The sequence below is a fragment of the Rhodotorula paludigena genome, assembly GCF_050403205.1.
Source record: "Rhodotorula paludigena JCM10292 DNA, Rt_paludigena_JCM10292v1_ctg36, whole genome shotgun sequence".
In the NCBI taxonomy this organism is placed as follows: Eukaryota; Fungi; Basidiomycota; class Microbotryomycetes; order Sporidiobolales; family Sporidiobolaceae; genus Rhodotorula; species Rhodotorula paludigena.
In genome coordinates, this window is record NW_027481422.1 from 68,488 (window position 1) to 93,418 (window position 24,931).

At 63.4% G+C, this 24,931-nt stretch overlaps 9 protein-coding genes across 9 annotated transcripts; 6 read left to right on the forward strand and 3 right to left on the reverse strand.

Annotated features, from left to right (window-relative positions):
• Positions 1 to 367: 367 nt before the first annotated feature.
• KRS1 (lysine--tRNA ligase KRS1) lies at positions 368 to 2,931 on the forward strand (the record flags this gene model as incomplete). Its single annotated transcript, XM_076650467.1, has 10 exons — positions 368 to 465; positions 554 to 608; positions 666 to 737; positions 801 to 1,087; positions 1,149 to 1,461; positions 1,518 to 2,009; positions 2,069 to 2,119; positions 2,172 to 2,432; positions 2,614 to 2,672; positions 2,787 to 2,931. The coding sequence occupies 10 exons, from the start codon at positions 368 to 370 to the stop codon at positions 2,929 to 2,931; spliced, it is 1,833 nt and encodes a 610-aa protein (XP_076503952.1).
• Positions 2,932 to 4,734: 1,803 nt separating this feature from the next.
• On the reverse strand, positions 4,735 to 7,023 carry JCM10292_001328 (uncharacterized protein; the record flags this gene model as incomplete). The annotated part of the gene is made up of 11 exons (XM_076650468.1): positions 4,735 to 5,101; positions 5,164 to 5,256; positions 5,360 to 5,473; positions 5,545 to 5,734; positions 5,795 to 5,822; positions 5,895 to 5,959; positions 6,073 to 6,141; positions 6,200 to 6,325; positions 6,394 to 6,500; positions 6,686 to 6,732; positions 6,823 to 7,023. 11 exons carry the CDS (start codon positions 7,021 to 7,023, stop codon positions 4,735 to 4,737), a joined length of 1,407 nt encoding a protein of 468 aa, XP_076503953.1.
• A 127-nt stretch (positions 7,024 to 7,150) lies between these two features.
• On the forward strand, positions 7,151 to 7,920 carry JCM10292_001329 (uncharacterized protein; the record flags this gene model as incomplete). Its single annotated transcript, XM_076650469.1, has 2 exons — positions 7,151 to 7,583; positions 7,652 to 7,920. 2 exons carry the CDS (start codon positions 7,151 to 7,153, stop codon positions 7,918 to 7,920), a joined length of 702 nt encoding a protein of 233 aa, XP_076503954.1.
• Positions 7,921 to 8,278: 358 nt separating this feature from the next.
• Positions 8,279 to 11,487, forward strand: SPC98 (Spc98p; the record flags this gene model as incomplete). The annotated part of the gene is made up of 9 exons (XM_076650470.1): positions 8,279 to 8,354; positions 8,510 to 9,822; positions 9,880 to 9,970; positions 10,028 to 10,211; positions 10,273 to 10,616; positions 10,698 to 10,999; positions 11,079 to 11,144; positions 11,209 to 11,383; positions 11,453 to 11,487. 9 exons carry the CDS (start codon positions 8,279 to 8,281, stop codon positions 11,485 to 11,487), a joined length of 2,586 nt encoding a protein of 861 aa, XP_076503955.1.
• Positions 11,488 to 11,813: 326 nt separating this feature from the next.
• On the forward strand, positions 11,814 to 13,162 carry JCM10292_001331 (uncharacterized protein; the record flags this gene model as incomplete). Its single annotated transcript, XM_076650471.1, has 5 exons — positions 11,814 to 12,066; positions 12,127 to 12,330; positions 12,395 to 12,487; positions 12,553 to 12,792; positions 12,861 to 13,162. The coding sequence occupies 5 exons, from the start codon at positions 11,814 to 11,816 to the stop codon at positions 13,160 to 13,162; spliced, it is 1,092 nt and encodes a 363-aa protein (XP_076503956.1).
• A 364-nt stretch (positions 13,163 to 13,526) lies between these two features.
• Positions 13,527 to 15,590, reverse strand: JCM10292_001332 (uncharacterized protein; the record flags this gene model as incomplete). Its single annotated transcript, XM_076650472.1, has 5 exons — positions 13,527 to 13,586; positions 13,649 to 14,801; positions 14,862 to 15,099; positions 15,165 to 15,272; positions 15,329 to 15,590. The coding sequence occupies 5 exons, from the start codon at positions 15,588 to 15,590 to the stop codon at positions 13,527 to 13,529; spliced, it is 1,821 nt and encodes a 606-aa protein (XP_076503957.1).
• A 395-nt stretch (positions 15,591 to 15,985) lies between these two features.
• On the forward strand, positions 15,986 to 19,230 carry GSH1 (glutamate--cysteine ligase; the record flags this gene model as incomplete). The annotated part of the gene is made up of 11 exons (XM_076650473.1): positions 15,986 to 16,135; positions 16,312 to 16,445; positions 16,557 to 16,676; positions 16,738 to 16,911; positions 17,028 to 17,167; positions 17,239 to 17,393; positions 17,456 to 17,572; positions 17,644 to 17,904; positions 17,993 to 18,190; positions 18,277 to 18,814; positions 18,890 to 19,230. 11 exons carry the CDS (start codon positions 15,986 to 15,988, stop codon positions 19,228 to 19,230), a joined length of 2,328 nt encoding a protein of 775 aa, XP_076503958.1.
• A 394-nt stretch (positions 19,231 to 19,624) lies between these two features.
• Positions 19,625 to 20,417, reverse strand: JCM10292_001334 (cytochrome b5-like heme/steroid binding domain-containing protein; the record flags this gene model as incomplete). The annotated part of the gene is made up of 4 exons (XM_076650474.1): positions 19,625 to 19,646; positions 19,713 to 19,743; positions 19,828 to 19,980; positions 20,054 to 20,417. 4 exons carry the CDS (start codon positions 20,415 to 20,417, stop codon positions 19,625 to 19,627), a joined length of 570 nt encoding a protein of 189 aa, XP_076503959.1.
• Positions 20,418 to 20,563: 146 nt separating this feature from the next.
• On the forward strand, positions 20,564 to 24,474 carry JCM10292_001335 (uncharacterized protein; the record flags this gene model as incomplete). Its single annotated transcript, XM_076650475.1, has 9 exons — positions 20,564 to 20,625; positions 20,717 to 20,943; positions 21,030 to 21,205; positions 21,282 to 22,399; positions 22,511 to 22,720; positions 22,822 to 23,668; positions 23,775 to 23,884; positions 23,949 to 24,002; positions 24,078 to 24,474. 9 exons carry the CDS (start codon positions 20,564 to 20,566, stop codon positions 24,472 to 24,474), a joined length of 3,201 nt encoding a protein of 1,066 aa, XP_076503960.1.
• Positions 24,475 to 24,931: the final 457 nt, after the last annotated feature.

Consider the following 24,931-nt stretch of genomic DNA (forward strand, 5'->3'; position numbering starts at 1 on the left):
GGGCGTTTTCTCGGCGACGAGGAAGACGTTGACTTGTCGCTTGCTCGGCTCTCCAGTCCGGTCAAGACCAGGTCAGGGCTTTTCGATCTGGGCACTGCAGACGTGCGCACCTTCGCTGACGGCTTTCCCGCAGTCGAAGAACAGCTCGAGGTTGGCTCACTCTCATCACCCGCGATCCCGACTCGCTCATCTCACAGAGCGCGTGGGAGCTTCACAGTCCACGAGGAGCGCTAACTCGTCGCCAGCAGGCCAGTGCATGCTCTTGCGCCCCCTCAAGCTTGTCTCCCGATCCGCCTGCACCGCTCTCCGCTCCCCGGCCCCTCTCGCACGCCCGCTCTTCGCCCTTCCTCCCTCGTTCAAGCACACGATGGCCAGCGTTCCCACTCCCGAAGTCGCCCCTGAGCAGGCCGCCAGCGCACCCAACCTCCAGAAGGACCCTGAGACCGGCGAGATGATCTCCAAGAGGTGCGGTACTGGACAACCTCTTGATTCTGGCGTTCCGTCCAGGCAAATTTGCTGCTGAAGCTGACGAACCATGCTTGTGGACTCGCAGCGAGTTCAAGAAGCGCCAGAAGGCCCGCGAGGTCGCCAAAAAGAAGGCGGAGAAGGTGGTTTTGCGGCGCTCTTCTCCCGTGTCGCGGCTTGCTGACGGTATTTCTCCATAGGCTGCCAACGCGCCGGCTCAGCCGACCGCCAAGACCTCGGCGGCAGACGCTGAGGAGGAGCTCTCGCCCAACGTGCGACTTATCCGCGATCTCGCACGCTGTCGACTTGTAGAGCTGACTCGTCTCCCGCCGCAGCAATACTACGAGATCCGCTCGCGCGCGATCCAGAAGCTCCGCGCCATCCCCGATGCGGAGCGCACCCTCACGACCCCGAACCCGTACCCTCACAAGTTCCATGTCACCATCTCGCTTCCGTCCTTCGTTGAGAAGTACGGCGCCGAGTGCAAGGAGGCCGGCTCGCGCAGCGACGACGTCGTCTCGGTCGCTGGCCGCATTCACAGCATGCGCGCGCAGGGCGCCAAGCTCCGCTTCTACGACCTCTGGAGCGAGGGTGTCAAGATCCAGGTCATGGCCAACGCGAGGTGCGTTTTCAGGGTTCTTCTTTCACGCAATGCACGTCCTCACACAGATCTATACGTGCAGCGAGTCCGAGTCGCCGGAGCAGTTCGAGGCGCTCCACAACCTCTTCCGCCGCGGCGACATCCTCGGCATCACGGGCCACCCGATGCGCACCAAGCGCAACGAGCTCTCGATCTCGCCGTCGACCTGCGTGCTCCTCTCGCCCAACCTGCACCAGCTCCCGAAGGAGCACTTTGGCTTCAAGGACCAGGAGCAGCGCCACCGCAAGCGCTACCTCGACCTCATCATGAACCAGGAGGTCCGCGAGGTCTTCATCAAGCGCGCGCGCATCATCAACTACATCCGCAAGTTCCTCGACAACCTTGGTTTCCTCGAGGTGCGTTTGCCGTTACTTGTCGCGGGCGCAGGCGACTGACCTTGCCGTGCCCTCAGGTCGAGACGCCCATGATGAACCAGATCGCTGGCGGTGCCACGGCCAAGCCGTTCATCACGCACCACAATGCCCTCGACCTCGACCTCTTCATGCGTGTCGCGCCGGAACTCTACCTGAAGGAGCTCGTGGTTGGCGGGTTGGACCGCGTCTACGAGATTGGACGCGTGTTCCGTAACGAGGGCATCGACCTCACCCACAACCCCGAGTTCTCGATCTGCGAGTTCTACATGGCCTACGCCGACATGCACGACCTCATGGACCTCACCGAGTCGCTCCTGTCGGGCCTCGTCAAGCACATCACGGGCGGGTACAAGATCAAGTACCACCCCGAGGGCAAGGATGGCAAGGAGCTCGAGCTCGACTTCACGACGCCGTGGAAGCGCTTCGACATGATTGGCGAGCTCGAGAAGCAGCTCGGCGTCTCTTTCCCGCCCGGCGACCAGCTCCACACCGCCGAGACGAACCAGTTCCTCCGCGACCTCTGCGTCAAGGTTGCTATCGCGCTCGTCACATGCTCTCTGCTGCGTCGACTGACTCTTTCCCCGCACAGCACAACGTCGAGTGCAGCGAGCCCCGCACCAACGCCCGCCTCCTCGACAAGGTCTGATCTCTCCTCTCTACGTTGCGCGGCCCCGCTGACGTTCCTGCTACAGCTCGTCGGCGAGTTCATCGAGAACCAGTGCATCTCGCCGTCCTTTATCGTCGGCCACCCGCAGATCATGTCGCCACTCGCCAAGCACCACCGCTCGATCCCCGGCCTCTGCGAGCGCTTCGAGGCGTTTGTCGCGACGCGCGAGATCTGCAACGCCTACACCGAGCTCAACGACCCGTTCATCCAGCGTGCCAACTTTGAGGAGCAGATGAAGCAGAAGGCGCAGGGCGACGAGGAGGCGCAGGGCTACGACGAGACCTTCGTGGGTCCCTCTTTCCTTTTCGTTTCCCATGTTCTCCAGTTCTCCGTGCTAGCAGAAGTCGTCGTACACTGTGACTGCTTGGCGGAGCTCTGTTGCCGGGAAAGGAGCTCTCGTGCTGACCGCCTCCTTCGCCTCGCCTCTTCGCCCTCACCCCTTCACTGCCCTCACTCGCTCTCTGCAGGTCGATGCTCTCGAGCACGGTCTCCCTCCTACGGGCGGATGGGGTCTTGGTATCGACCGGTAAGTGAAGAAACCCTTGGAAGGCCGATTCTCGCTGCGCTGCCCTCCTCTCGCCTCTCCCGCTCCTCCCTTCGCTTCCGGACACTCGCCTGACCATTCCTGTGCGTTCAACAGCCTCGTAATGATGCTCGCCGACCACGCGTCAATTAAGGAAGTCCTCTGCTTCCCGGCAAACAAGCCTCTGCCGCGCGCCAACGTCCCGGGCGAGCAGCTCGCCAAGCCTGAGGAGTCGACCACGACGGGCGACGTCAAGGCGTAGAGGGGCTGTCGACAAGTCTGCAACTCCAGTGTCTCTGTGCTGTGCCTCCATCGAGCCGCGGAAGCTCGTCTCGTCCGCCTCAGGGGGAGGAAGCTTGAAGTTGGCGACAGTGTGCGGTATTGCCAGGTTGGCTGTCGGTGGATGCTGACCTTCGGATCAGCACGTGGCTGCCCTACGCTGATGGGTCCGATCACGGCGTGCGGGCACAGCTGGAAACGGGAGTCGCGCCCAATCTCGTTGTTTGCCTTTTCACGATGGCCGAACGGCAATCGCGCTGATTTGTACATCAGTGCCCCGCGGAAGTACAGCAACTGTAGAGCGAAGGAGCTCGACTTAGCGAAAGGCGCCGAACGGCCAGGAAGTTGGCAAGACAGTCTGACGAGTGTCCTACCGCCGATGCAGGCTCGAGCCGGCAAGCGGTGACCCTGCATCACATGGGCGGGTCAGCAATGTAACTACCGTCTTTAAACGCGAGGAAGCATGTCGTGCAAGAGGGAAAGAGGCCAATCACACTGCGTTTCTCCCCTCGAGGTCCACCTCGTAGTGAGTGCTTCAGATTGTCACCGTCGCCACCGGGCGATGAATACGACAGCGTGGTGTGACCGTGAGATATCCGGAAGGAACCCACGCTCGAATTGCAAGCTCCGTCCTGTTCTCTCACATCTGTGCGTCGAGATTGCCCCTTGCGAAGGTCATCCAAGTCGCAACGGCGTCTTTGTCAAGCACGGCCGGCGTCGCTGGATCGCAGCTGCAGATATCGGGCAGATATAGAATGTCATTGACGTCCACGTGTCAGGAGTAAGGCGATATGAGGATGCTTGAACCAAGGCTCAGCAGCGAGGGACTGGCGCGAAAGGCAAAGCGGCGGCTCGGCGGTGGCGGATTGGCGAAGCATTTATCGCCACGCGCGAGGTATGCAACGCCTTTACCGAGCTCAAAGACCCCTTGATCCAGCCTGCCAACTTTGAGGACCAAACGAGGCAGCATGCGCAGGGCAATGAGGAGACCTTCGTAGATTTCTCTTTCCTCTTCCTTCCCCATCTCCACCGATCTGAAGTCCGAGAAGCAGCTGCCACACACTGCGGATGCGAAGTCGAGCTCTATTGCTGGGAAAGGAGACCTTGCGCTGACCTCTTCCTTCACCTCGCCTCCTCGCCCTAGTTTGTCCACTGCCGTCTCTCGCTGTCTGCAGGTCGACGCTCTTGAGCACGATCTCTCTAATACGGGCGGATGGGGTCTCGGTGTCGACCGGTAAGTAAAGAAGCCCTTTGGGGAGGGCCTTTCTCGCTGCGCTGCCGTGGCCCTTCTCTCGCCTCTTTCGCTCCTCCCCTCGCTTCCGGAAACGCGCCTGACCGTTCTCGCCCTTTCTACAGCACCGAATGTTGGAAGTCAAGGAGAGGAGTCTTACAACAAATCCGGCTTCCAGTACAGTACGAGAACGACTTGCTGGGTGTAGGGCGTGGGCTGTACCTTTCTGGCGGGAGCACCTTGTGAGAGCTCGAGGCACGTCTACTGCTCGTCTCTAGCCCGCAATCTTGTAGACACAGTCAATAGTGTAGACGCAATCAGTAGTCCGCGGGATTGAAGCGAATGCCAGTGTCTGTGCAGTCTAAGCGAAAGAGAGAAAGAAAGAGGGTATCTACAAGCCATTCAGCGTCTTCATGGCGGGGAGGCGTGAAGGGATCTAGAACAATTGTCAAGGCGCCAGAGGAATGTGAAGGACGTGATGTTCGATGCGAGGGGGACGTGAAAGGACTAGGTCCGGGAGCGGAGGGAAACGGGCTGGACATGACGGTGTGTCCCCTACGCAAGGGCTGCTGCGCCAGCCAAGGCACCAGCCACCATGGCAGCGAGACCGCCAAGACTCGACAGCGAAGTGGCGCCGCTCGTGTTGTGCTGAGCGACGGCGGTCGCACCCGAAGCGGACGTCGAGCTCTGCGCGGAGGCCGCGCTCGCCACCTGAGTGAGCATTGACGACGAGGTCCCAGTGCTCGAGGCGGAGGCCGGAGCGCCGGTCTGAGCACCGTACGAGCCTGACGCGGTAGCGAGAGTTTCCGACGCGGCGCCTGCGGCAGTCGGAGCGGCCAGCGAAATCGAGTGCGTGCCAGCCACGTATTGCGCGTAGTTCGGATAGGTGTAGGCAGACGTCTCGGCGTAAGGCTGCGTGTTGCTGCGAGAGAGCGAGAGACATCAGTTGGAAGATAGAGAGGGGTGCAACAGCAGCGGACTCACTTGAGGCAGACAGCGACGGGCACGACGCCACCCGTGAACTGCTTACGGATCTGCGGCAGGAACTCTTCGGACAGCGCCATTGTGCCGTTATTGCTGGCGTGGTCAACGCTAGTCAGCAAGACGTTCGTTCGCTCGACGGTGTTCAGCGGTCATGCAGTGTGACAGGCGAGCCGTCAGCCAAGGCGCTTCCACTTACAGCTCGTGCGAGAGAACGATGACTCCGCTCGCGTTGTATTTGCCGGCGGCCTGCTTGTTCAAGATGCCCTGGTAGTTCTTGCGGATCGCGTCCATGCCCAGCGTGACCCAGTTGCTGCGCCGTACAGACATGTAAGCATGGAAGCCCTCCCGCAAAGAGAAAGGTGCGATCGTCTCCACACGCACTAGTCATCCGTGTCCTCGTTCCAGACAACGGTGCGCATATCGAGCGCTTGCGCGATGAACCGAATGCGATCATCGACGTCGCCGTAAGGTGGGCGCCAGCAGCGCACGGTGACGCCGAGGATGTCGAAGATCGCCTTCTTGCTGAAGTAGAGCTCAGCAAACGCTTCCTCGTTGGTCATCGAGGTCATGTCTGTGCGCAGTATTGTGAGTCAGGGCGGACCGACAGGAAGGCGTGGACGACTGAGCTTACACGGGTGCGACCAGGTGTGGGCGCAAATCTGGAAGAACGGCAGATGGTCAGATCAGTTGCGAGACTGGGGGGCTCGCATGAGCAGCCGCAGCTGCCGCACCTCGTGCCCGTCGGCAAGGCCGCGCTGCGCCTCGAGCGGCCAGTCGAGCACGTTGGAACCAATGTCTGTGGAAAGCGTGCAGTGAGCGGCTGTAAAGCCTGGACGGCGTATCGGGCACGGCGGATCGCTTCGACAGGATCGGCTCGCAGGGCAGACTCAATGCAGAACATCGACGTACAGAAAAGCGTCGCCTTCTGGTCGATGGTCTGCAGGTAGTCATAGTAGGCATTGTGGGTGCAGTTGGGACCTGTTGTGTCCGGATTCGCGTCAGGGCCTTTCTCATCAGGCGCGGCCGGACAGCGGACCGTCATCAAGCGTGAAGCCCCAAGTGTTCGGCTCGGGGCAGCGCGTGATGTCTGCGTTGAGCCCCTTCATCTTGGGTTTGTCGCAGCGCGTGTAGGACCACCAGCAGTCCGGGTCCGTGGTTCCATCTGCATCACCGCAACCCAAGGGTCAGCCTCCGCGCGTGACATAGACTGACGGAAGGACCTAGACGTGCCGTAGCTGACGCCCTGGAAATTGCCCTCGCGATCACCGCGAGGCGCAATGTTCGGGATGGATTGGTTGATGGAGGCGAAGAGCTGTTTTGGTTCGTCGGCGATTCCGCTGCGGCGAGGGAAGCGCGTCCAAGCGGTGAAGGGGTCAGCACGCAGCCTTCCGAGACGCGTTTAGTCCAGTGCGGCGGCGGCAGAGGCTCGGTGTCGCGCTGCGAAGTAGGTCTGGCGGCAGAGGCAGAGGACCGGAGGAACCGACGAGGATGCGAAAGATGACTGTGGGACGGCAGGACTCACGCTGACGAGAGCGTAGCCGTCTCCCAGATCTCGGGATACGTGTTGACCTGCGTTCAGACGTCGAGAGGGGCTGGTAAGCACGCGTCGCTTGATCGGACCTTCTCTGTCGCGAGATTGGGTCGCGAGCGGGTACATACGATGTTGTTGACGGGTGCGTAGTCGTAGTAGGTGCACTCCTGCGTCGGGTCTGTGATATTTGCCTCGCCTTGCCAGGTCGTGCGGTCGACAGCCCGGCGAGCCGCGTTGAGCGCACGGCGCTCGACCGGGCGGTGGTCTGCGCAAGCAGCGAGAGCAAGCGCTGGGAGGGTCGCCGAGAGGAGTGCGGCGCGTCGAGGCATCTCTGCGGTGGTTGTGGCTAGAAAGAGACCCGACGGAAGCGCGTTGAGCAGAGAGCAAACACGCTCTCGCGGCAGCCGAGGACGCGGGTTCGGCCCGTCGCAGATCTGCACTCCGCGTGCGCGCCAAATGTGGATCACGCCCAGAAATACTCGCAGGCGGGACCCAAATGTCGCGGAAAGTGAGACCAAAGCAAAGGAGGAAGTGCGGGCGAAAGAAGCGGAGCAAAGGGCGCGGAGAGGGGCGTCGGAGACGACGACTTCGAACGCGCGCGCTGTCAAGCTGGAGGGACACGGTGCTAGCGGGCACACGAGCACGTGCCAGCTCGCCCGCGTCGACCTGTACGCCCGCCTTGGCCTGTCGCCATCGTCGTCGCAGGCAGAGATCCGGCAGGCGTACCGCGCCCTCATCCTCGTGCGCCATCCCGACCGTGCTGGTCACGATGCTGCACAGCTAGCGGAGGTCGCTGCACGCGGTCAAGCGAGCGCAGAGGAGCTGAACGAGGCTTGGGAGGTGCTGAGCCACGAGGACAAGAGGCGCGACTACGACGCAGCCCGTGCAGGTGCGTACCGTGGCGCGGCACTTGAGCGTGTATGAGATGTTACTGACTGCGTTGAAGCGACCGCGCAGCCCATCTCGCCGCGTCTCGCGCCTCGGTCAACGCCTTCGCCGTCTCGCTCTCGCTCGACCTCTTCGAGCCGCACTTCGCGCCGCTGAAGGAGCAAGCCGGCTCTGAAGGCGGAGAAGACGAGGACGAGCCGGCGTACTACACGCACCCGTGCCGCTGCTCGTCGCAGTTCCGCATATCGCGTGGGCAGCTCGAGGACGGCGTCGAAGTCGTCACGTGCGAGGGGTGCAGCGAGCGGTGCCGCGTTGAGTACGACGTGGTTGAAGAGTAGGAGCTAGAGACGCTTCCGTTATCGTCATTGCGCATGTTGTATAGATCCCGGACATCTCGCTTCTTCAGGGCCGCTCACTTGTGAGAAATGCACCCGGGGCAAGGAGCAATGCACAGGGCTCGTTGAAGAATTTGTGAAGCTTACTGGAGCCCAGCGAACGCCGCTCGTGCAAGCTGGAAGACCCGATCGTTCGTCGGCGGCTTCATCGTCTGTCGTTCGTCGACCTCCATCTTCCGCCGTCCGCAGCTCGAGAGCAGACCGGCCGGGCTGCTCACTCACCCGAGAGACTTCGTTTGACGCGAGTGGAGCGTGTAGAACGCGTCCATCGCGCTCTCCTCGCGCTCCCGCTCGACCCGACATGGCCTTGGCGGCACCACCGCGGCCGCGACCTGCCGCAGGCGCAGGCACTTCGGGGGCGCCATCAGTAGCAGCAGGTGCGTCTTGCCGGATGCTTTGCAACTGTCGCGGCGGTCCAGTCGACGCAGACTGCGATCCGGCCCTGTTGCTCCTTGTTGTGCTACCCGCTGCGTCGCATTGTACGGCGAGGAAGCTCCATGGGGGTTGCTGACAGTATTGCGTGCTTGTGCAGAGGACGTGGCTAGCGCCGACAGCCCAGCAGAAGCCGGTCCCTCGAACCCGACTTCGTCCTCTTCCCGACGGCGAACCAACTTCTTCCAACCTCCCGCTCCGCTCGCCCCTCCTGCCTCCACCGTCTCGACTGCGCCGAACGCTCCCGCCCATGCATCGTCTCGCAAAGCTTCCAAGCTCCCCATGGCCGTCCTTCTCGCGCAACACCGCCTCGCGACGACTGTCCTGTCCGATTGCGACGGCCCGCTCCTTCCGCCAGTACCTGAGCCGCTCCTGCTCCGCGACATCCTATATCTCTTTCAGGGCATCGACGGCGAGTTTGTCCGATTCAAGCCTGTGCCGCCCCGCCGGTCCGGCCCGAAGCGCACTCACGTTCGCGGCGAGATTATCGTCGAAGGTGGCGGCGTGACGGACGCCTTGCCGGAAGACGACGATGGCGCGGGTGAATACGGAGGATCGTACGAGGACGGCATCGAATTTGTCCTCGACGGCAGCGGGTTCAGCCTGCCTGCGCCGATGCGAACCCTCCTCCACCAGCTCAGCGAGCTCGGGTGGCTCTATCGCAAGATCGACGACGCCCTGCTGCGCTCGACCGAGGTGCTGTCCGCCGGTCGCGCCAGGGGAAAGGCGCGCACCGGGACGCCCCGCCGACCGGTCGGCATGGTCGAGCAGAGTCTGCATGCGGAACTCAAGACCGAGATGACGGAATACTTCCGCCTCGTGTCGGTCCTCGAAGCCAAGCTCGAGGGTGTAGAGGAGGACGAGGCCGCCGACGAGCTGAGCGGGTTGGCGCGCATCGAGGGCTTGTCGGGCTGGTTGACGCTGCGCAAGCTCGACGTCTGGACGCAGGACGTCAGGTTGCGCATGCGCATGATGGGAACGCTGGTTGCAGACGTCGGTGGTACGTCTTCACGAATCTCGCGCAAGCAAGATCGCTTACGTTTCGCACCTTCAGGTCCCAACGTTGGGGGCGCGTTCCTCTCGACCCTGCACGCCTACACCTCGAACGGCGACCCCTTCATCTCTTCCTTCTCCTCGCGCCTACTCCAGACGCTCTCCGTTCCCTTCTTCGCCACCCTCTCCGCCTGGATCTATACGGGCGAGCTGCACGATCCGTTTGACGAGTTCTTCGTCGCGCTCAACCCGGCGCTCCTCGAAGGCTCGGCGAACCAGTCCGCCGGGAGACGCGCAGCGGACGAGTTCGCGGACCGCAGCGCCGAGGCAGGCGTGCAGCCGCACGAGCTTTGGGCGCAGAAGTTCGAGTTCCGCGTGGAGATGCTGCCAGCCTTCCTGGGCGAGGCATTCGGGCGCAAGGTGAGTCTTCGCCATGTCCTGCCATCAGACCGTGTACTGAACATGCTGCCGATGAAGATCTTCTCGACCGGCAAGTCGCTCAACTACATGAAGTACAGTTGCGAGGACGCCGAATGGGTCGTCGAGCGGAACCGCGCCGAGTCTCGCAGTAAGTCTCTCGTCGATCGCCCTGACACTCTAAGTACCGACCACTGTACCGATACAGCACTGCAATACGCCGACATGCTCGACCTCGAGCGTTCGATTGCGCTCGCATATTCGCGCGCGTCGCAGCGGCTGTTCGAGCTGTTTTTCGACAAGTTCCGTTTGATGGATCACCTTCGCACGCTCAAGGACTACCTCATGCTGGGCAAGGGCGACTTTGTCGAGATCCTCATGGAACAGCTCGGGTGCGTTCAGCACTCTTGTCGTTGAAGACCAGAGCCTGACGGCTCACACCTGCCACTTCAGACCGTCACTCGGCAAGCCTGCCAATACACTGTACCGTCACAACCTCACCTCGACGCTGGAGACCGCCATTCGCGGTTCGACGCCGCCTTCCGATACGCTAACCGATGTCTTGCGGCGACTCGACGCGCGCATGCTCGACTTCGAGCAGGGACAAGTCGGTTGGGACGTGTTTCTCCTCGAGTACAAGGTCGACGCGCCGCTCTCGACCGTGCTCGACCCGCAGAGCCTCGAGGGGTACCGCAGCATGTTCAAGCATTTGTGGGAGATCAAGCGGGTCGAGTACGCTCTCAACGAATGCTGGAAGACGCTCATGACCAAGACCAGGCTGCTCAAGCAGGGGTCCAGTGCGTGACAACAATTTCTCCTCTTCGTGCCCGCGCCCAAACTCAAGGAACCACGCTGATACGTTGTTCGCGCTTCCGCAGCCCTCGCTTTCGACCTTCATCAAGCGCGCATCTGTCTGAGCGAAATGGTTTTCTTCGTGCGCCAAGTCGAGTACTATTGCCATCTCGAAGTCGTCGCGTGTCAATGGGCCGAGCTTGAAGACTTTGTCGCCAAGAAGGACGGCGACCTCGACTCGCTCATCGATGCGCACCGCAAATACCTCGGCAAGCTGATCGAGAAGGCCATGCTGAAGGCGCAAGGGCGGCGGAAGAAGGAGGTCAAGCCGCTGTTGGACCAGCTGCGCGACATCTTCAAGGTCATGCTACAGTGGAAGAATGTCGCAGTGCGTCGTTTCTTCCTCCGCCGAGTGGCCACGAGCGCTCGACAAAGAGGTTGACCGGCCGCTATTTGGGCGATCGCAGGACGACCTCTTTGCCTATGCCATGCAGCACGAGTCGTACGCACGAAGCACCGCCGACAGTACTCGCGTGCGTCCACGTCTTTCGTCGGTCTACGTCCCTGTGCGTCACTGACGTCTGTGCGTTGTCGCAGGCTCTGCACATTCGACCGCCGACAGCTGAGCAGCTCGAGAAGCTCGAGGATCGCCTCGCGAGCTACGGGACCCAGTTCCGCGAGCGCGCGACAGAACTCGTCACGGGCCTCGAGCGCAGCCCGGACCTCGACATGAAGTTCCTCGCTGTGCGACTCAACTTCAATTATCAGTTCCGTGCGTCACCACGTCTCTGTGCTCAGGCGAGGGAACGAGCGTTGAGACTGATGTTGGGACGTGGTGCAGGTCCCGATCCGACGAGCGCAAAGTCAGAGGCCTAGTTTCTGTACTGCGCAGACTGCGAGTCGTACCTCTGTTCTGTTGTACTACCTAGCTCCAAACGGGACAGCATCGCGACGGCGAGAGAGGGGTTTTCAAGTTGAGAAGGCTGATCGCTCATCTTCGCGTCATCCTGCCATGCATCTGTCTTGCCTTCTAGTTCCGGCTCCGATACTTTCAGACGCTTACGTCCGGGTGCCAGACTTCCAGCGGCGTTTTGATCGTGTCGTCACCACGACCGCGCTCGTCCGTCTTCCCCACACCGGCTCGTGCATCTCGCTCGTTTGCTTCCCCCAGTCGAGCTGATCCGCGGTCGGTCAAGTCAAGGATGGTCGACAACGGCTGGCCTGCCGGTCCCAGCGCGCGCACAGCCTCGTCGTCGAGTCGCACTTCGGGCACGCTCATGCCGCTCGAAGGCACTCACCGCGCGCATTGCGGCGGTGGAGCGGCGGGCAACGACATGACGCAGGACCTTGTGAACTACCTTGTCGAGGCGTGCGAGCGCGCAGACGTCCAGGCGGTCCTCAGCTGCCTCGAGCAGCTGCGCTCGCTCGACTTGTCGCATCTCGTGCAGCGCAAACGTCCTATCTGGGATCCCTCCTCCTCTTCGGGCGAGCAAGATTGACCTGGCACTCCCGCAGACGGCTACAAAGGTATCACGGCCCTGACCGCCGCCCTCGGCAGCCCGTCGCACCAAGGCCTCCTCCTCGTCCAGCTGCTCCTCCTGCGCGGCGCCAAGCTTGACGGGGGCGAGCTTTACCAGTTCCTCGGAGATGACGACTACTACGTGGCGGAGAAAGGCTTGCGGATTGTCGACCGTTTTGCGGCGCGGCGGACAGACGGCTGTGAGTTCTTTCCGACTTCGGCGTCTTGGGCTGCAGCCGAGGGATTAGGTCTTGTCCATCGCAGTCGAGATCGCCTCTCATCTACTCGAATCGACCGTCTGCAACGCAATCAGCTACCTTCGCCTCGTCGACCTCGATTCCGTGTCAATTACGCCGCGTGCGTCCAGCGTGTTTCACAATTCACTCCACCTCGGCCGCGACCGCTGATGACGGCAGCCGCAGCTCCTTCACCGCGCCCTTACTCTACCAAGCCGTCTGGGGTACCGCAGCGGCCGCTTGCTGCGCCGAAGAAGCGTAAGCGTCCGACGCCGACCGAGCACAACGGCGATGCCGCCAAAGGCCGGTACTGGCAACAGGCGGACAGCGTCAGCTCGGCCATGTCGACTGCAAAGGGCACGAAGAAGACCAAGAAGTCAAAGAAGAAGGTGCGGAAAGAGGTGAGGGTCTTGTCGCCAGCGGAAGGTGCGTTCTGCCGGCCCTACTTATCTCTCGCTCGCATCTTCCGCCCTCGCTCACGACTCGGGTCACAGCACACCACGAGCCCGAAAAGAAGGTCGACAAGCCGCCGCGCTCACTCTCGCCTGATCCGTTCAGAAACTCGACCGAGTTCATCCAGCTCTCCTCGCCGACCCCTCCGCCCGCTGCATCTCCCGCCCCGCCTTCGCATGTCAAGTCCGCCGCTGACCCGTCAGACCTCGCGCGCATGAAGGCGCTCGAGCTCGAAGAACCGGACGTTCGCGCGATCCTGCGCGTCGAGAAGCTCAAGGCAAAGGTGTCGGCGGCGGACTTTGAGGCCGTCATGAGGGTGCTGAGGGCGCTCGGGAAAGTGTAGCCTGCGTCGTAAGGAGCGGATTCTCGTTTGGAGACGGTGCTCGCGGTCCTGTGAGAGCGGGAGAAACGGGCAAGTGACATCCGGAGTTGGGAAATCTGCAGTCTGCCATTCTGTTGGTATGCGAGAGGCTACGTTTGGTGAGCGCATGCGCGCTCGACGTGTTCCTCTCTATGGTCGGATGCCGCACTGGCTGCTCTGACTCTGTGAGCGGCACGTTAAAAGCGTTCGCAGCACGGCCTGCTTGAGGTCAAGCGCTCTCTCTCACTCGCTATCGAGAGTGAACGGCATGATGGAATGACAACAACAGGGATAGCACTGACAAAGGGAGGCCACAAGAACACCACGGAGCGAAACCTTCTAGAGTCTAGACGATACCGAGACCGGCAAACTGGGCAATGACTGGAGCAGACGGGCTCGTGTCGGGCTTCACGGCGGCAGACTAGTCAGTGAGCGGCTCAAGAGAACGTGGAAGCAAGCACAGCGCACCTTCGGTGCTGCCACCATGGCCTGCAAGTCCCGCATCGACACGGCCGCGTAGCCGAGCTCGAAGCCGTACTCGCCGACCTTTTCGCCGACCGAGTCGAGCGTCGTGAGGTGCTCAGCATGCGGAAGTGTGGGTGCGACAAACATGAAGACCTTGATGATCTGCGGCGGGTTCGTCGTTGTCGCACGGGCTTTGTCGATGGCCGAGTTGAGCTTGACGAGGCCGCCGGTCTTGAGCGGGTGACGCTGGCCGACCGTCACCTGGAGCATGACGATGAGCGTTGTATTGGATGGCAGTGTTGGCGCTCCAGGCGAAACACCGGGGAGGACGAGGAGGGCGTCGCCGGACGCTGCCGTTTGAGGGAAGCGGTAGAGTCCGCTTTGCAGCAGGCTGACGGGGGCAGAGGCGGGCAAGTACAACATCTCGACCTCGGCGTTGTTGTTGACGACGACCGAGAGGGACGGAAGGTGGAGCGGCGTAGGCCGGCGTGCAATGTGCTCAATCGCGAGGTCTGCGTACGGCAGTGCAAAGAGGTGTGGTTCTGACTCGAGCTGCGTGCAGATGTGCAACCTGACTCTCAACGAGTGCTGTTGCAGCGCGTCCATGAACAGCCGGCGGAGGAAGACCGAGGGAATGTAGACGTGACGGGCGGGCAGCGTTGCCGACCAGGTCCACGGGCGGACCGGGCGCTCGTGGAAAATACGGTGGAAGCTGGGGCCCTGTGCCACGCTTGAGAAAGCAAGACCCGCTGATGATACTCCGTAGTCCGACACAATGGACGCGATGACTTTGGAAAAGTTGATGTCCGGCACAAGGTCGTGCACAGGGTCTGGAGGCGATGACTTGTGGAAATGGGTAGTTGCAAGGCAAATTCTGGGCCCCAGGTGCGCGTAGATCTGAATTGGCGTGTATCGGTCCTGGCCGACAGTCTCGTTGAGCCAAGAAGCAATGATGGCGACGCGCTGCTGCAGCGCGCCGTCTTCGATCGGCGCCACCGTCAGATCCTCCTGTTCTGTTGTGATATCGTCGTCGTCAGGCACGCTGGTGCTGCTTGCAGGCGATGGAGCGGGGAGGGAAGAGAGCCGGAAGCAGGAATCGGAGGAAAGGGGCTCAGAGTAGCTGCTGATAAGGTGACGATAAGCGTAAAGGATGGACCTAGAGATGTACAATAGGTCAGATGCGTGCTGCGCTTGGTACATGATCATTTTGACGCACAGAAATGCGACAAACTCTCGCGAGCGCCACGGCTCGAAGCAGTAGAAACTGGCGCGGGTCTGCTTGGCCATTTCGCGGAAGCGAGACTGGGGCGGTGAAGAAGCAAGCACAAGGAGATACCGCGAGTGAGTGAAGTACAGAGCAGCTGGGACGGCGTCTGCGTCTCCGTCGCAGAGGAGGAGCATTCGCTGCGAGAGGTGGACGTCCGCGATATGGTGACGCCGAAGCATGAAAACACCTGTACAAGCAAGGCGTAAGCGGAAGTCGCGCTTGTAGAAGGCTGACGGGGCTGCTACTCGTCACCTTCATTCGAGAAGAGAATGGCCTCGGTCGACGCGGTGGACGTCCAGAAGAAGGAGCGCTTCGCCTCGCACTCGGCCAGTGCAGCGTAGCGGAGGAAGACGCTCTTGCCTACGGTGAAGCATCAGCAGACTAGCCTTGCGAACATGGCTCGGGAAAGAGCGGACCGATTCCAGGCTGCCCCACCAGCACGACCGCTTTCTCTTCCTCCTCCAAGCGCTCGAGAATGCCCTGGTACACGTGCTGATACTCTGGGCGGATGTAGAGCGGGAAGTTCTCGTCCACGTCGAACGAGTGGGCGAGGTGGAGAACGCCGTCGGTGAGGGCAGCGGCAGGATGGCCCCAGCAGGAGTCGTAGAGCTTTTGCCAGTCGGGCGTGATAGGAAGCGCGACCTTGCGGATATACTCGAACACGTCTGCGTCCGCCATTGCCCGTTGAGCGCGGACAACGAGCTGTCGCCGTCGTCGTCGCCGTCTCGCCGCCTCGCGGCTGCGCGGGGCTGCGCTGACCAAGCTTCGGCTTCCCTCCCTCGTCCCCCCGGCGCTGATCGAGCGAGCCGGGCAGCACGAGCACTGCCTCTGCGCGCGCACAGTCCAGCAGCAGAGCCGCGCAGACCCCGGCGCAGCGCAGCCGTTTCTTGATCGCCTCCGCTTCATCGCGTGCTCGCGGCCCGAAGTTCGCGCTCGTCCGCTCGGCGAAGCACGCCAGCCCGGACGCTCGAGAGCACGAGCACACAGCAACGCAGTGATCCCCGCCCACCCCGCCTTCCTCTCCCGCCGCTCTCGCCCCCGCTCTCGCGCCGGCTGCTCACGACAAGGCCAAGATGGGTCTCCTCGCGCTCGGCACGCCCCTTCCGTGGTCCGAGGCAAAGAAGCACGCCGACTACGTCCGCGAGCATGGGATCGAGCAGCTGCTGCACATCTGGAACCGCCTCAAGGACCGCACGGGCGACAGGCTCCTCTGGGGCGACGAGGTGCGTATCGAAATGGAGCGCGCTCCTTCTCCTGTACCAGCGAGCACCGAGTGCGGCTGCGTGGGCGTGCAGCTAGCGAGTCGTGTTTGGCCGCGCTCGCCCTGCTGCCGCACGACTACCGGCCCCTCTGCTTACCTCCACTTTCATGCTGACGCTTCCGCTTCTTCATAACGCAGATCGAGTACCTCGTCATCTCGTACGACGACGAGGGCAAGAACGCGCGACTTTCGCTTCGTCAGACCGAGATTCTGCAGGACTTGCAAGCCGATGCACAGGAGCGCAGGGATGCCGGAAGTGGGAAGGGCAAGGAGTACGTCCTTCTCAAGCTCGCACGCACGCCTCCCTCTTTTCAGTGTCACTGTTGGGAGGCTGTCTCGCGGAATGCGAGGAGCAGACTGCTGACATATCACGTCGCTCGCAGGGCGTGCATCCCCGTCTTCCACCCCGAGTACGGCCGCTACATGCTCGAATCGACGCCCGGTGCACCCTACGGCGCAACGCTCGAGGATCTTCTCCTCGTCGAGGGGAACATGCGCTTCCGGTCCGTCCTTCTCTGAATTCGGGCTGCTCAGTCAGCGCTCACGAGTCGATTTCGCGTACAGACGCAAGCTCGCCAAGTCGCGCATGAAGCCGCATGAGGTCCCACTCACGCTCACGAGCTTCCCGCGCCTCGGCGCGCCGGGCCAATTCACCGACCCGTACTACCCGCCAGGCGGAGGCGTCGCGCGGAGCTTGTTCCTCCCGGACGAGGTCATCAACCAGCATGTGCGGTTCCCGTGAGTCCAATCGTCCGCTTGCTGTCTCTGCGCGCGAGAGCTCCTTAATTTCGAGGAAACTCGTACGTGTTCAAGACGGAATGCACGCTCACGCTGCAACTCATTGCGTGCCGCAGGACATTGACGGCCAACATCCGGCGACGACGCGGCTCAAAGGTCGCGATCAACATGCCCGTCTTTTTCGACGAGAAGACGCCGCGACCCTTTGTCGACCCGACCGTGCCGCGCGACCGGGACGAGTGGCCCGAGGACAAGAGTGCGCCTCTCGCCGCTCGATCTGGATCACTCGCCAAACTGACACGCTGATGCTCTTTGCTCTGGCCGCAGATGCTCGCGAAGGCGCCGCGCTCGACGATCACATCTACCTCGACGCGATGGGCTTCGGCATGGGGTGCTGCTGCCTCCAGCTCACATTCCAGGCGTGCTCGGTCGGCGAGGCGCGCAGAATGTACGACGCGTTTGTCCCTGTCGGACCCATCATGGTGCGTCATCAACTCTTCTCCGTCCTTACCTCAGACGACGGAGCTGATGAAGAGGTACATAGCTCGCTCTCTCGGCTGCTGCGCCAATCTTCCGCGGCTTGTTGGCGGACGTCGACTGCAGGTGGGATGTCATTGCGGGCAGCGTGGACGACCGAACACCCGAGGAGCGGGGACTCGAGGTGCGTCGTCGCTGCTGGTCTCTATCCTCCGCGGCGAGAGAGGCTGACTTGACCACCTCGCGCCGGCACAGCCCCTCAAGCACGACCGCTTCCGCATCCCCAAGTCGCGCTACGACTCGGTCGACTGCTACATCGCCGACACGCCGTCGAATCGGCCCGAATACAACGACAACGACATGCCGATCGACACGGCGATCCGGGACCGCCTCGTCTCGCGTGGCATGGACCAGCTCCTCGCGACCCACTTTGCCCACTTGTTCATCCGCGACCCGATCGTTATCTTTGAGGAGACGATGTGCCAGGACGACGAGAAGAGTTCGGACCACTTCGAGGTGCGTGCCGCGCCCGCCTTGTGGCTGTCTGCGCTGCCCTTTGTGGCAGACGGTCCCTGCGGTCTATGGCTGATATGTTGCCGCACAGAACATCCAATCGACAAACTGGCAGACAGTGCGCTTCAAGCCGCCGCCGCCCGGGTCGCCGATCGGCTGGCGCGTCGAGTTCCGCTCGATGGAGGTCCAGCTCACCGACTACGAGAACGCGGCCTTCTCCGTCTTCATTGTGCTCCTGACGAGGGCAATCATGACGCTTGGTCTCAACTTCTACCTTCCCATCTCCAAGGTGCGTCCTCTGCCCCGGTTTCGGAGTTGCCTGCTCCTCGTGAGCCGCAGACATTGCTGACGCGGATGCCGCTTCAACTCGTCCAGGTCGACGAAAACATGCACCGCGCGCATCGCCGCGACGCAATCAACACGCAGCGCTTCTTCTTCCGCAAGAACCTCTTTGACCCCAAGCCGGGCCACCCGTGCGATCCCGGGCTCGACACCAACCCCGCTTCCACCACTGCCTCCTCTTCCGCCTCTGCTTCCGCACCCCCGCCGACGCACGTAAATGGTAACGGGCACGCGCGGGAACCGTCGAGCGCGAGCGATTGCCCCTCGTCGCCCGTCACGGCGTGCTCGTCGCACGCGCCCTCCCGCGCGCCCTCGCCCTCCGCCTACTCGAGCCCGTCGACCGCCCCTTCCTCCGCTACTTCATCTCCGGCGTCCTTCGGTCCCGTCGAGGACGAGTATGCAGAGTTCACTCTCGCAGAGCTCATCAACGGCTCGACGCGGCCCGAGCACGGCGGCGACTTCCCGGGTCTGATCGGCGTCGTGAGGCGGTATCTCGCTGGGCTGGACGTCTCGGACGAGGTGCGGCGCGGGATCGAGCGGAGCTTGGAACTCGTGCGCCGGAGGGCCGACGGTGCGTCGTCTCCTACCTCGCCCATCTTTCCCACTCTAACTCACGCGCTGACACTGCATCGCGCTGTCCACGCAGGCTCCCTCGTCACACTCGCGACCTACATCCGGCGCTTCGTGCGCGCGCACCCGCAGTACCAGGGCGACAGCGTCGTGTCGCAGGAGATCAACTACGACCTTGTGCGCGCGCTCGACGAGATCGAGCGCGGCGACCTCGACGCGCCCGACCTCCTCCCCGCCGGGTGGCGCGACGAGTACGAGCGCGACGACGGGTTTGCGCGCTGCTGCGGGGACGTGCTCGGAGAGGCGCCGCGCGGGGGCGCAAAGGTCGATGGCGGGATCAGCACGGGCGCGGCGGTCATCGAGGACAAGGGGCTGTGCGTGGGGCCGATGGAGCCTGCGCCGGCGGCGTCGGTGTGAGGACCGGGGAAGGGTCGGGGACAAGGTAGACAGACGGCCGAGTCGTTCTCGTTATTCCCAGCATTTTCCCTTCCAGGCAGAGATTCTTCCCTACACGTGCTCGTGCCCGGTCGGCTAGACATTGTACTTCTGCCCTCTGCGTCTCTTACCTTCTGGCTCGTTCTGTCCGCTCGACGCATTGCATCGGATCGTTCTTTCTCCTTGTCCATCCCGGCACTTCTTCTGTCACTGCGCACCTCTACTATACTCCTCGCTCGAATGGAGAGACCAAGCAGCTCTGAGAGGCAAGGGAGGCAGGAAAGAAACGTCGTTACGGCAAGATTGCAGACTGCGAAGGTTGTACAGAGACCCCAGCGCACGAGTGCGGGACTGATGCGGCACTCGGCGAGCGTAATCAGAGCGTCTCGACGTAGTCGCTGCGGGCGAGCGCAAGTCAGCTCGGAGGCAAGAGCGAAGAGGAGAGGGGAATGCAGTGGACGGACCCGCACAGCACGTATTTGTTGGCAAAGTGGCCTGTGCGCGATCGACAAAACGGTTAACCCGTCTGATCAACCCACATGGAGAAACATAGTAGGCGCAGAAGTGACTCGGACGCACTCTCCCAGTCCTTGAGGTTGTCCCACTCGCTCTGGGTGAGGTCCTCGAGGCGGTCGATGGGCTCGTCGACGGGCGTGAGCATCTCGGCCTCGAAGCTCTGCTTTGCGAGCCCGCGCGAGGCGTCTCGCCCGGCAAAGATGGCGTAGGGCCCGCCTGGTGCGTGCGAGACCGTGGTCCGAGGGTCAGTCTCGTGTGGGGGACAGGAGAGAGAGGAAGGGAGACGGACCGGGCCCGTAGAAGTTGCGGCCGCTCGAGACGTCGTAGACCTTTCTGCGGATGGCAAAGAGGATCCTGCCTTGCTCGTGGGCGGGGTCGGTGCCGTCGAAGGCGCGGAGGCGCTGCGGGGTCCAGGTGCGCCAGCGGAGGGCGTCGGGGTGGCGGGCGGGGCGCCAGTTGTAGAAGCCGTCGGCGGGCGAGGCGGGGAGGCCGTAGGGGGCGGGCGGGTCGGGCGGGGCGGGGAGGGCGAGGCGGAGGACGAGGACGGCGAGGAGGAGCGCGAGCGCGAGGTTGAGCGGGTTGCGGAGGTGCGCGACGTCGACGAGGAGCGGGAGCGGCGGCGGCAGGTAGCCCAGCGCCGTGTCGAGCTGCATCCTGGCGCGTTTGAAATGCTTGCAAGAGTCTGGACAGAGCCAAGTACGGAGTGCGGCCGGACCACCTTGTCCTCGCCGTGTCTCGGCTGCCTCGCTGTTCCGCGCGCTAGTGCCTGCTCTGCGGTCTGTGGCCTCGAACGCGCGGAATGGAGCCCGCGTGGGATGCTCGCGCGCTCCTCAACACGGCCCCGCTCCGCCTCGCCCTCTCGTGCGCTCCTCCCCTCCCCCCACTTGCTCCCCGCCCCGTCGTCACCGCGCACTCTTCCCGCTGACTCGCTCTGGACGCGCCCGCCGAGCAGCGTGCACTCGGTCTCGGGCTACCACGGGCCCTTCCACCCAGACCTCGTCCTCGTCGACCGCCCCGCAGACGAGTCGTCGCGCTGGACCTCGCCCTCGCCAGAGTCGCGCAACCACTCGGCACGCAGGAACCCAGGCCACGCCCGGCGCAGAGAGCCAGAGTGGATCATCCTCGAGCTCGAGCAGACGGCAATCGTCCGCCGCATCGGCTTCGGAAAGACGACAAAGCGTCCGTCTCGCTCGCGCTTTCGCTTTCTAGCTCGCTCGAGCGTGACAAGAGCGGGACGGAACTGACTCGTTGGCCACTACCTGCAGCCCATCCATGCAACCTCGCCGACTTTACCATCTGGGGCGGTCTCACGCCCGACCCGCTCGCCATGGAGTCGCTCGTCGAGGGCGGCCTCAAGAACGATGCCGCACCCGAGCGCTTCGAGCTCCCCATCGAGGTCGGCGAGTCACTGAGTGCTGAGGGCGTCGTCAAGGGCGCTGCAGTGCGTCCCTCTCTCTGTTAGACTACCTCGCCCGGACGCGGAACGGGCACTGACGACGGGTATGCAACAACGTCAGCCTCTCCCCGTGCGCTATATCAAAATCGACTGCCACGTCGCCGCCAACGCCAACTACAGCATCTCGATCTGGCACCTCTTCCTCGAGGGATACCTCCCTCCGCCATCGCCTTCCACGCTTTCAGCGTACCCCTTGCCGCTCCCTACTGCCGAGACCCTCACCCGCCTCTACGAGTCGTACCGCCAGACGCAGACTACGCACCTGATTCTCGCGCACCTGCGCCGCAGCGGCCCCGCCACGCTCCCAGCCTACACCTCTCTCCTCTCGACTCTCTCGCCCGCGCCCCATGATCCGGCGTCCCCTTCGTCGTTCGAGCACCCGCTCCTGACCGCGCTGCACACTGCGCTCGTCCAGCGCGGCGCCTTCCCCGAGTGCGAGTCCCTCCTCGCGCGCTGCCTCGCCGCGGGCCTCCTGCGCGAGTGGGCCCCCGGCGGCGCAAAGGGCCACACCGTCGCGCGGTGGGAGCGCCTCTCGCCCGCGGCACTTTCGCCCGCCGGGCAAGACGGTGCGTGGCCGGCGGGAAGGGGCGGGCACGCGATGGTGCGCGTCGGGAGGAAGTTGGTCCTCTTTGGCGGGTGGGACGGGACGCGCGAGTGGGGCGACGTGTGGGAGTACGAGCTGCCGCTGACGGCGGCGGATGAGAGCGTGGGCAGGTGGAGGTGCGTCAAGGCGGAGCAAGGGGCGGGGCCGGGAACGGGACCGGGACCGAGGAGCTGCCACCAGCTTGCGGTCGACGAGAAAGAGGGGTGGGTATACCTCCTCGGCGGGCGAAGGGACGACGATGAGGATGACGATGAGGACGGAGACGACGATGGCCAGGAGCAGGAGGAGCACGAGGGTCGTGCCGGCCAGCAGGGCAACGGCGCAATGGACGTCGACCCTTCCTCCGCCGCAGACCCGACCTCGCTCTTCTCGGCGCCGCTTCGCCTACCCACGGCCGCGCCGCCCTTGGGTTCCTCGACCTCGCCGCGGACGCTCGCGCGCGTCGCTTCACGCCTCGAGCGCCGACAGCAGAGGTGGAAGAGCGACTTTTGGCGGTACAAGGCCGTCGGGCCGGGGAGGGGCACGTGGGAGTGCTTGAGCGAGGACACGCGGAGAGACGGCGGGCCGGCTCTGCTGTGAGTCTGCTTTTCTGGTCTGCACCTCTCTCCCCGGCCTCGGCCGCCGAGCCCACGCGGGTGTGGGTCAGTCAGACGGTGGACTCACGAGACGCGTGCGCACTCCCGCAGGTTCGACCACGCCGTAGTTGTCGACTCGGCCACGTCGCGTCTCTTTGTCTTTGGTGGCAAGAACCAGCCGTACGACCCAGACTCGCCGCCCGGCTCGGCGACCGATGACCCGAGCGTCGATGTTGGCGGCGGCGGAGGGGCGAACAAGGAGGGCAGGTACGGCGGGATGTGGTGCTACGACATTGCTGCGAGGAGGTGGAGCCACTTGTTGTGAGTCAGCGCTTCGCGCGTCAAGCGGGACCAGTCGAGCATGCTGCCCTCGTGATCAGCCCGCTCTGCGTTGCGGTCGCTGACTCTGTCACCGCACACAGTGGCGACCCTCGTCCGTCTTCCTACGCACCGACACCCTCGCTCTCCCCCTCTGCGTCGGATCGCCTCCTCTCGCGCGCGGGCCATGCGCTCCTCCTCGACCCCACAACGCCGGGCGGCTCGACGCTCTACATCCACTCGGGCCAGCGCAACGAGCAGTACCTCAACGACCTGTGGGCCATCCGCCTCGCCGGCGTGCCGCCCGAAGGTGCAGACGAGCGGAGGGGCCGCAGTCCGCTCAGCCGGCGGGACGAGCCCGAGCCTGAGGAAGAAGAGGAAGACGGCGAGGCCAATCTGTGGCGCCAGGGCACAGTCCTCGACTTTCCCTTCGCGCCGTCGAGCGCGACTTCCGCTGTGCCTGCGAATGCCGCGCATGCTGCGGTCAATCACTCGCTCATCGACCTTTCGGCGCTCCCAGCCTCGCCCGAAGCGTCGCCTTCGCGCGCAGGATTCGCTTCCACCGCCTCTGCGCCGTCGACGCGGCAGCCGACGATCCTTCAGATCCGGCGCCTCTGGCCATCGTCGTCGTCGACGGCGGATGGCGCGCCAGCGTCCGAGTACCCCTCGCCCGGGTTCACGCAGCGCGTGACGCTTGACCCGCACACCGGCGTGTGGACGCTCCTCACGGGTCTCACGCGCGCCTCGCCTGCGAGCGGCGCGGGCGCGGGCACGGGCGAGGACAACGAGTGCTTGCGCGGCGTGTGGAGGCGCGTGCCCGGGTCCAAGCGGGGCCCGCTCGGGTGGGAGAAGATCGACGTCGAGACGCACGCTGCTGCTGGGGCGGGTGAGAGGCACGGGACGGAGGCGGGAGCGGAGGAGGCGGGACCGATGGGGCGGTATGCGGCACAGGTGCGTCGGGCTGGTTCCGCTTGTTCTCCATGAAGCGCTAAGCCAGCGGCCTGGCGGCGCCTCTGTCGGTAGGTACAACTCGGCTGACGTAGCGTGGATGCTACAGGTCGTCTACGACCCGCTGCGCAAGGAACACTACGTCTTTGGCGGGCACCCCGATTCGAAGGAGCCGGTCGATTACCGTCTTGCGGACATGTGGCGCCTCAGGATAGTCGAGTGCGTCTTTTTGTTGTGCTGTTAAAATGAGTGATGACGGGGCTGACCGGCGGAAATCGAACAGCCCGACACCGGAAGAGGCGCTGCGCAAGGCAAAATTCCTTGTCCGCAAGCAACGGTACGTTCGCATTTTGCTACCTCACCGTTTTGCGAGAAGGCGCTGATGTTGACGTTTGCCCCGACCGCCGAACAGCTTCACGGAGCTCTGCGCGACTGCCCCGACCGTCCTCGCATTGCAGTACCTGCAGAACGACCTCGCAGACGTCGTCGACCACTCCTCCCCAGCCGAGTCGGCCTCTTTCCGCGCGTGCATGTCGTCGCTCCTTGCCGCACCCGCCCGCATGAACGTCGAGGTCGCGCTCGACGGCTCTGGCGAGTTGCCTCCGCGCTCGCCTTCGTCTTCGGCCTCGTCCTCATCCGAGCACAACTCTGGCTCCGACATGCCCGACGCAGAGCTGTATGCGCAGAGGCACGCGCTCTGGGAGGAGCTCGTGCGGTTCTTTCCGCGCGAGGAGCGGCAGCCCGACGCGCGGCTCGAGGACACGAGCCGCCTGTTGCGCGTGTGGGAGTCGAGCGGGCGCAGGTTGTAACGCGCATCGTACTTGCGTACCTGTATCTACTTGGCGAGATGCAAAGGCTGTCGAATGTTGCGGGAGAGGCTGTAACGAGCCGTTTGGGAAGGCCCATTCCGGAATCGACTTGCTGAAGCGGTGCGTCTCTTCCTTCGCGCTTGTTCAGCTACAGTAGGCATGTACGTGGCACTACCTTACCATTCCGCTTACTTCCGCAGCAGGCCGAGCCCGTGCGAACGGACTTTCGTGGCTAGGTCCTAACCACCTCTTGCTCACTCTTTTGCCGCACCTGCTCTTGGCTTGCTTCCGCTCACTCAGCTCTCTCACGTTCTCTGCGTCACGACTCAGTCGCACAAGGGTCGCTGACTACATCGTCCAGCCCCGCAACCTCGCCTTGTATCTGCTTCCGCTCGTTCTCGACCGCCACACCGGTGCCCGCTCCAACTCGCTCGGTCGCACGCCTCGCGCGGTCTGG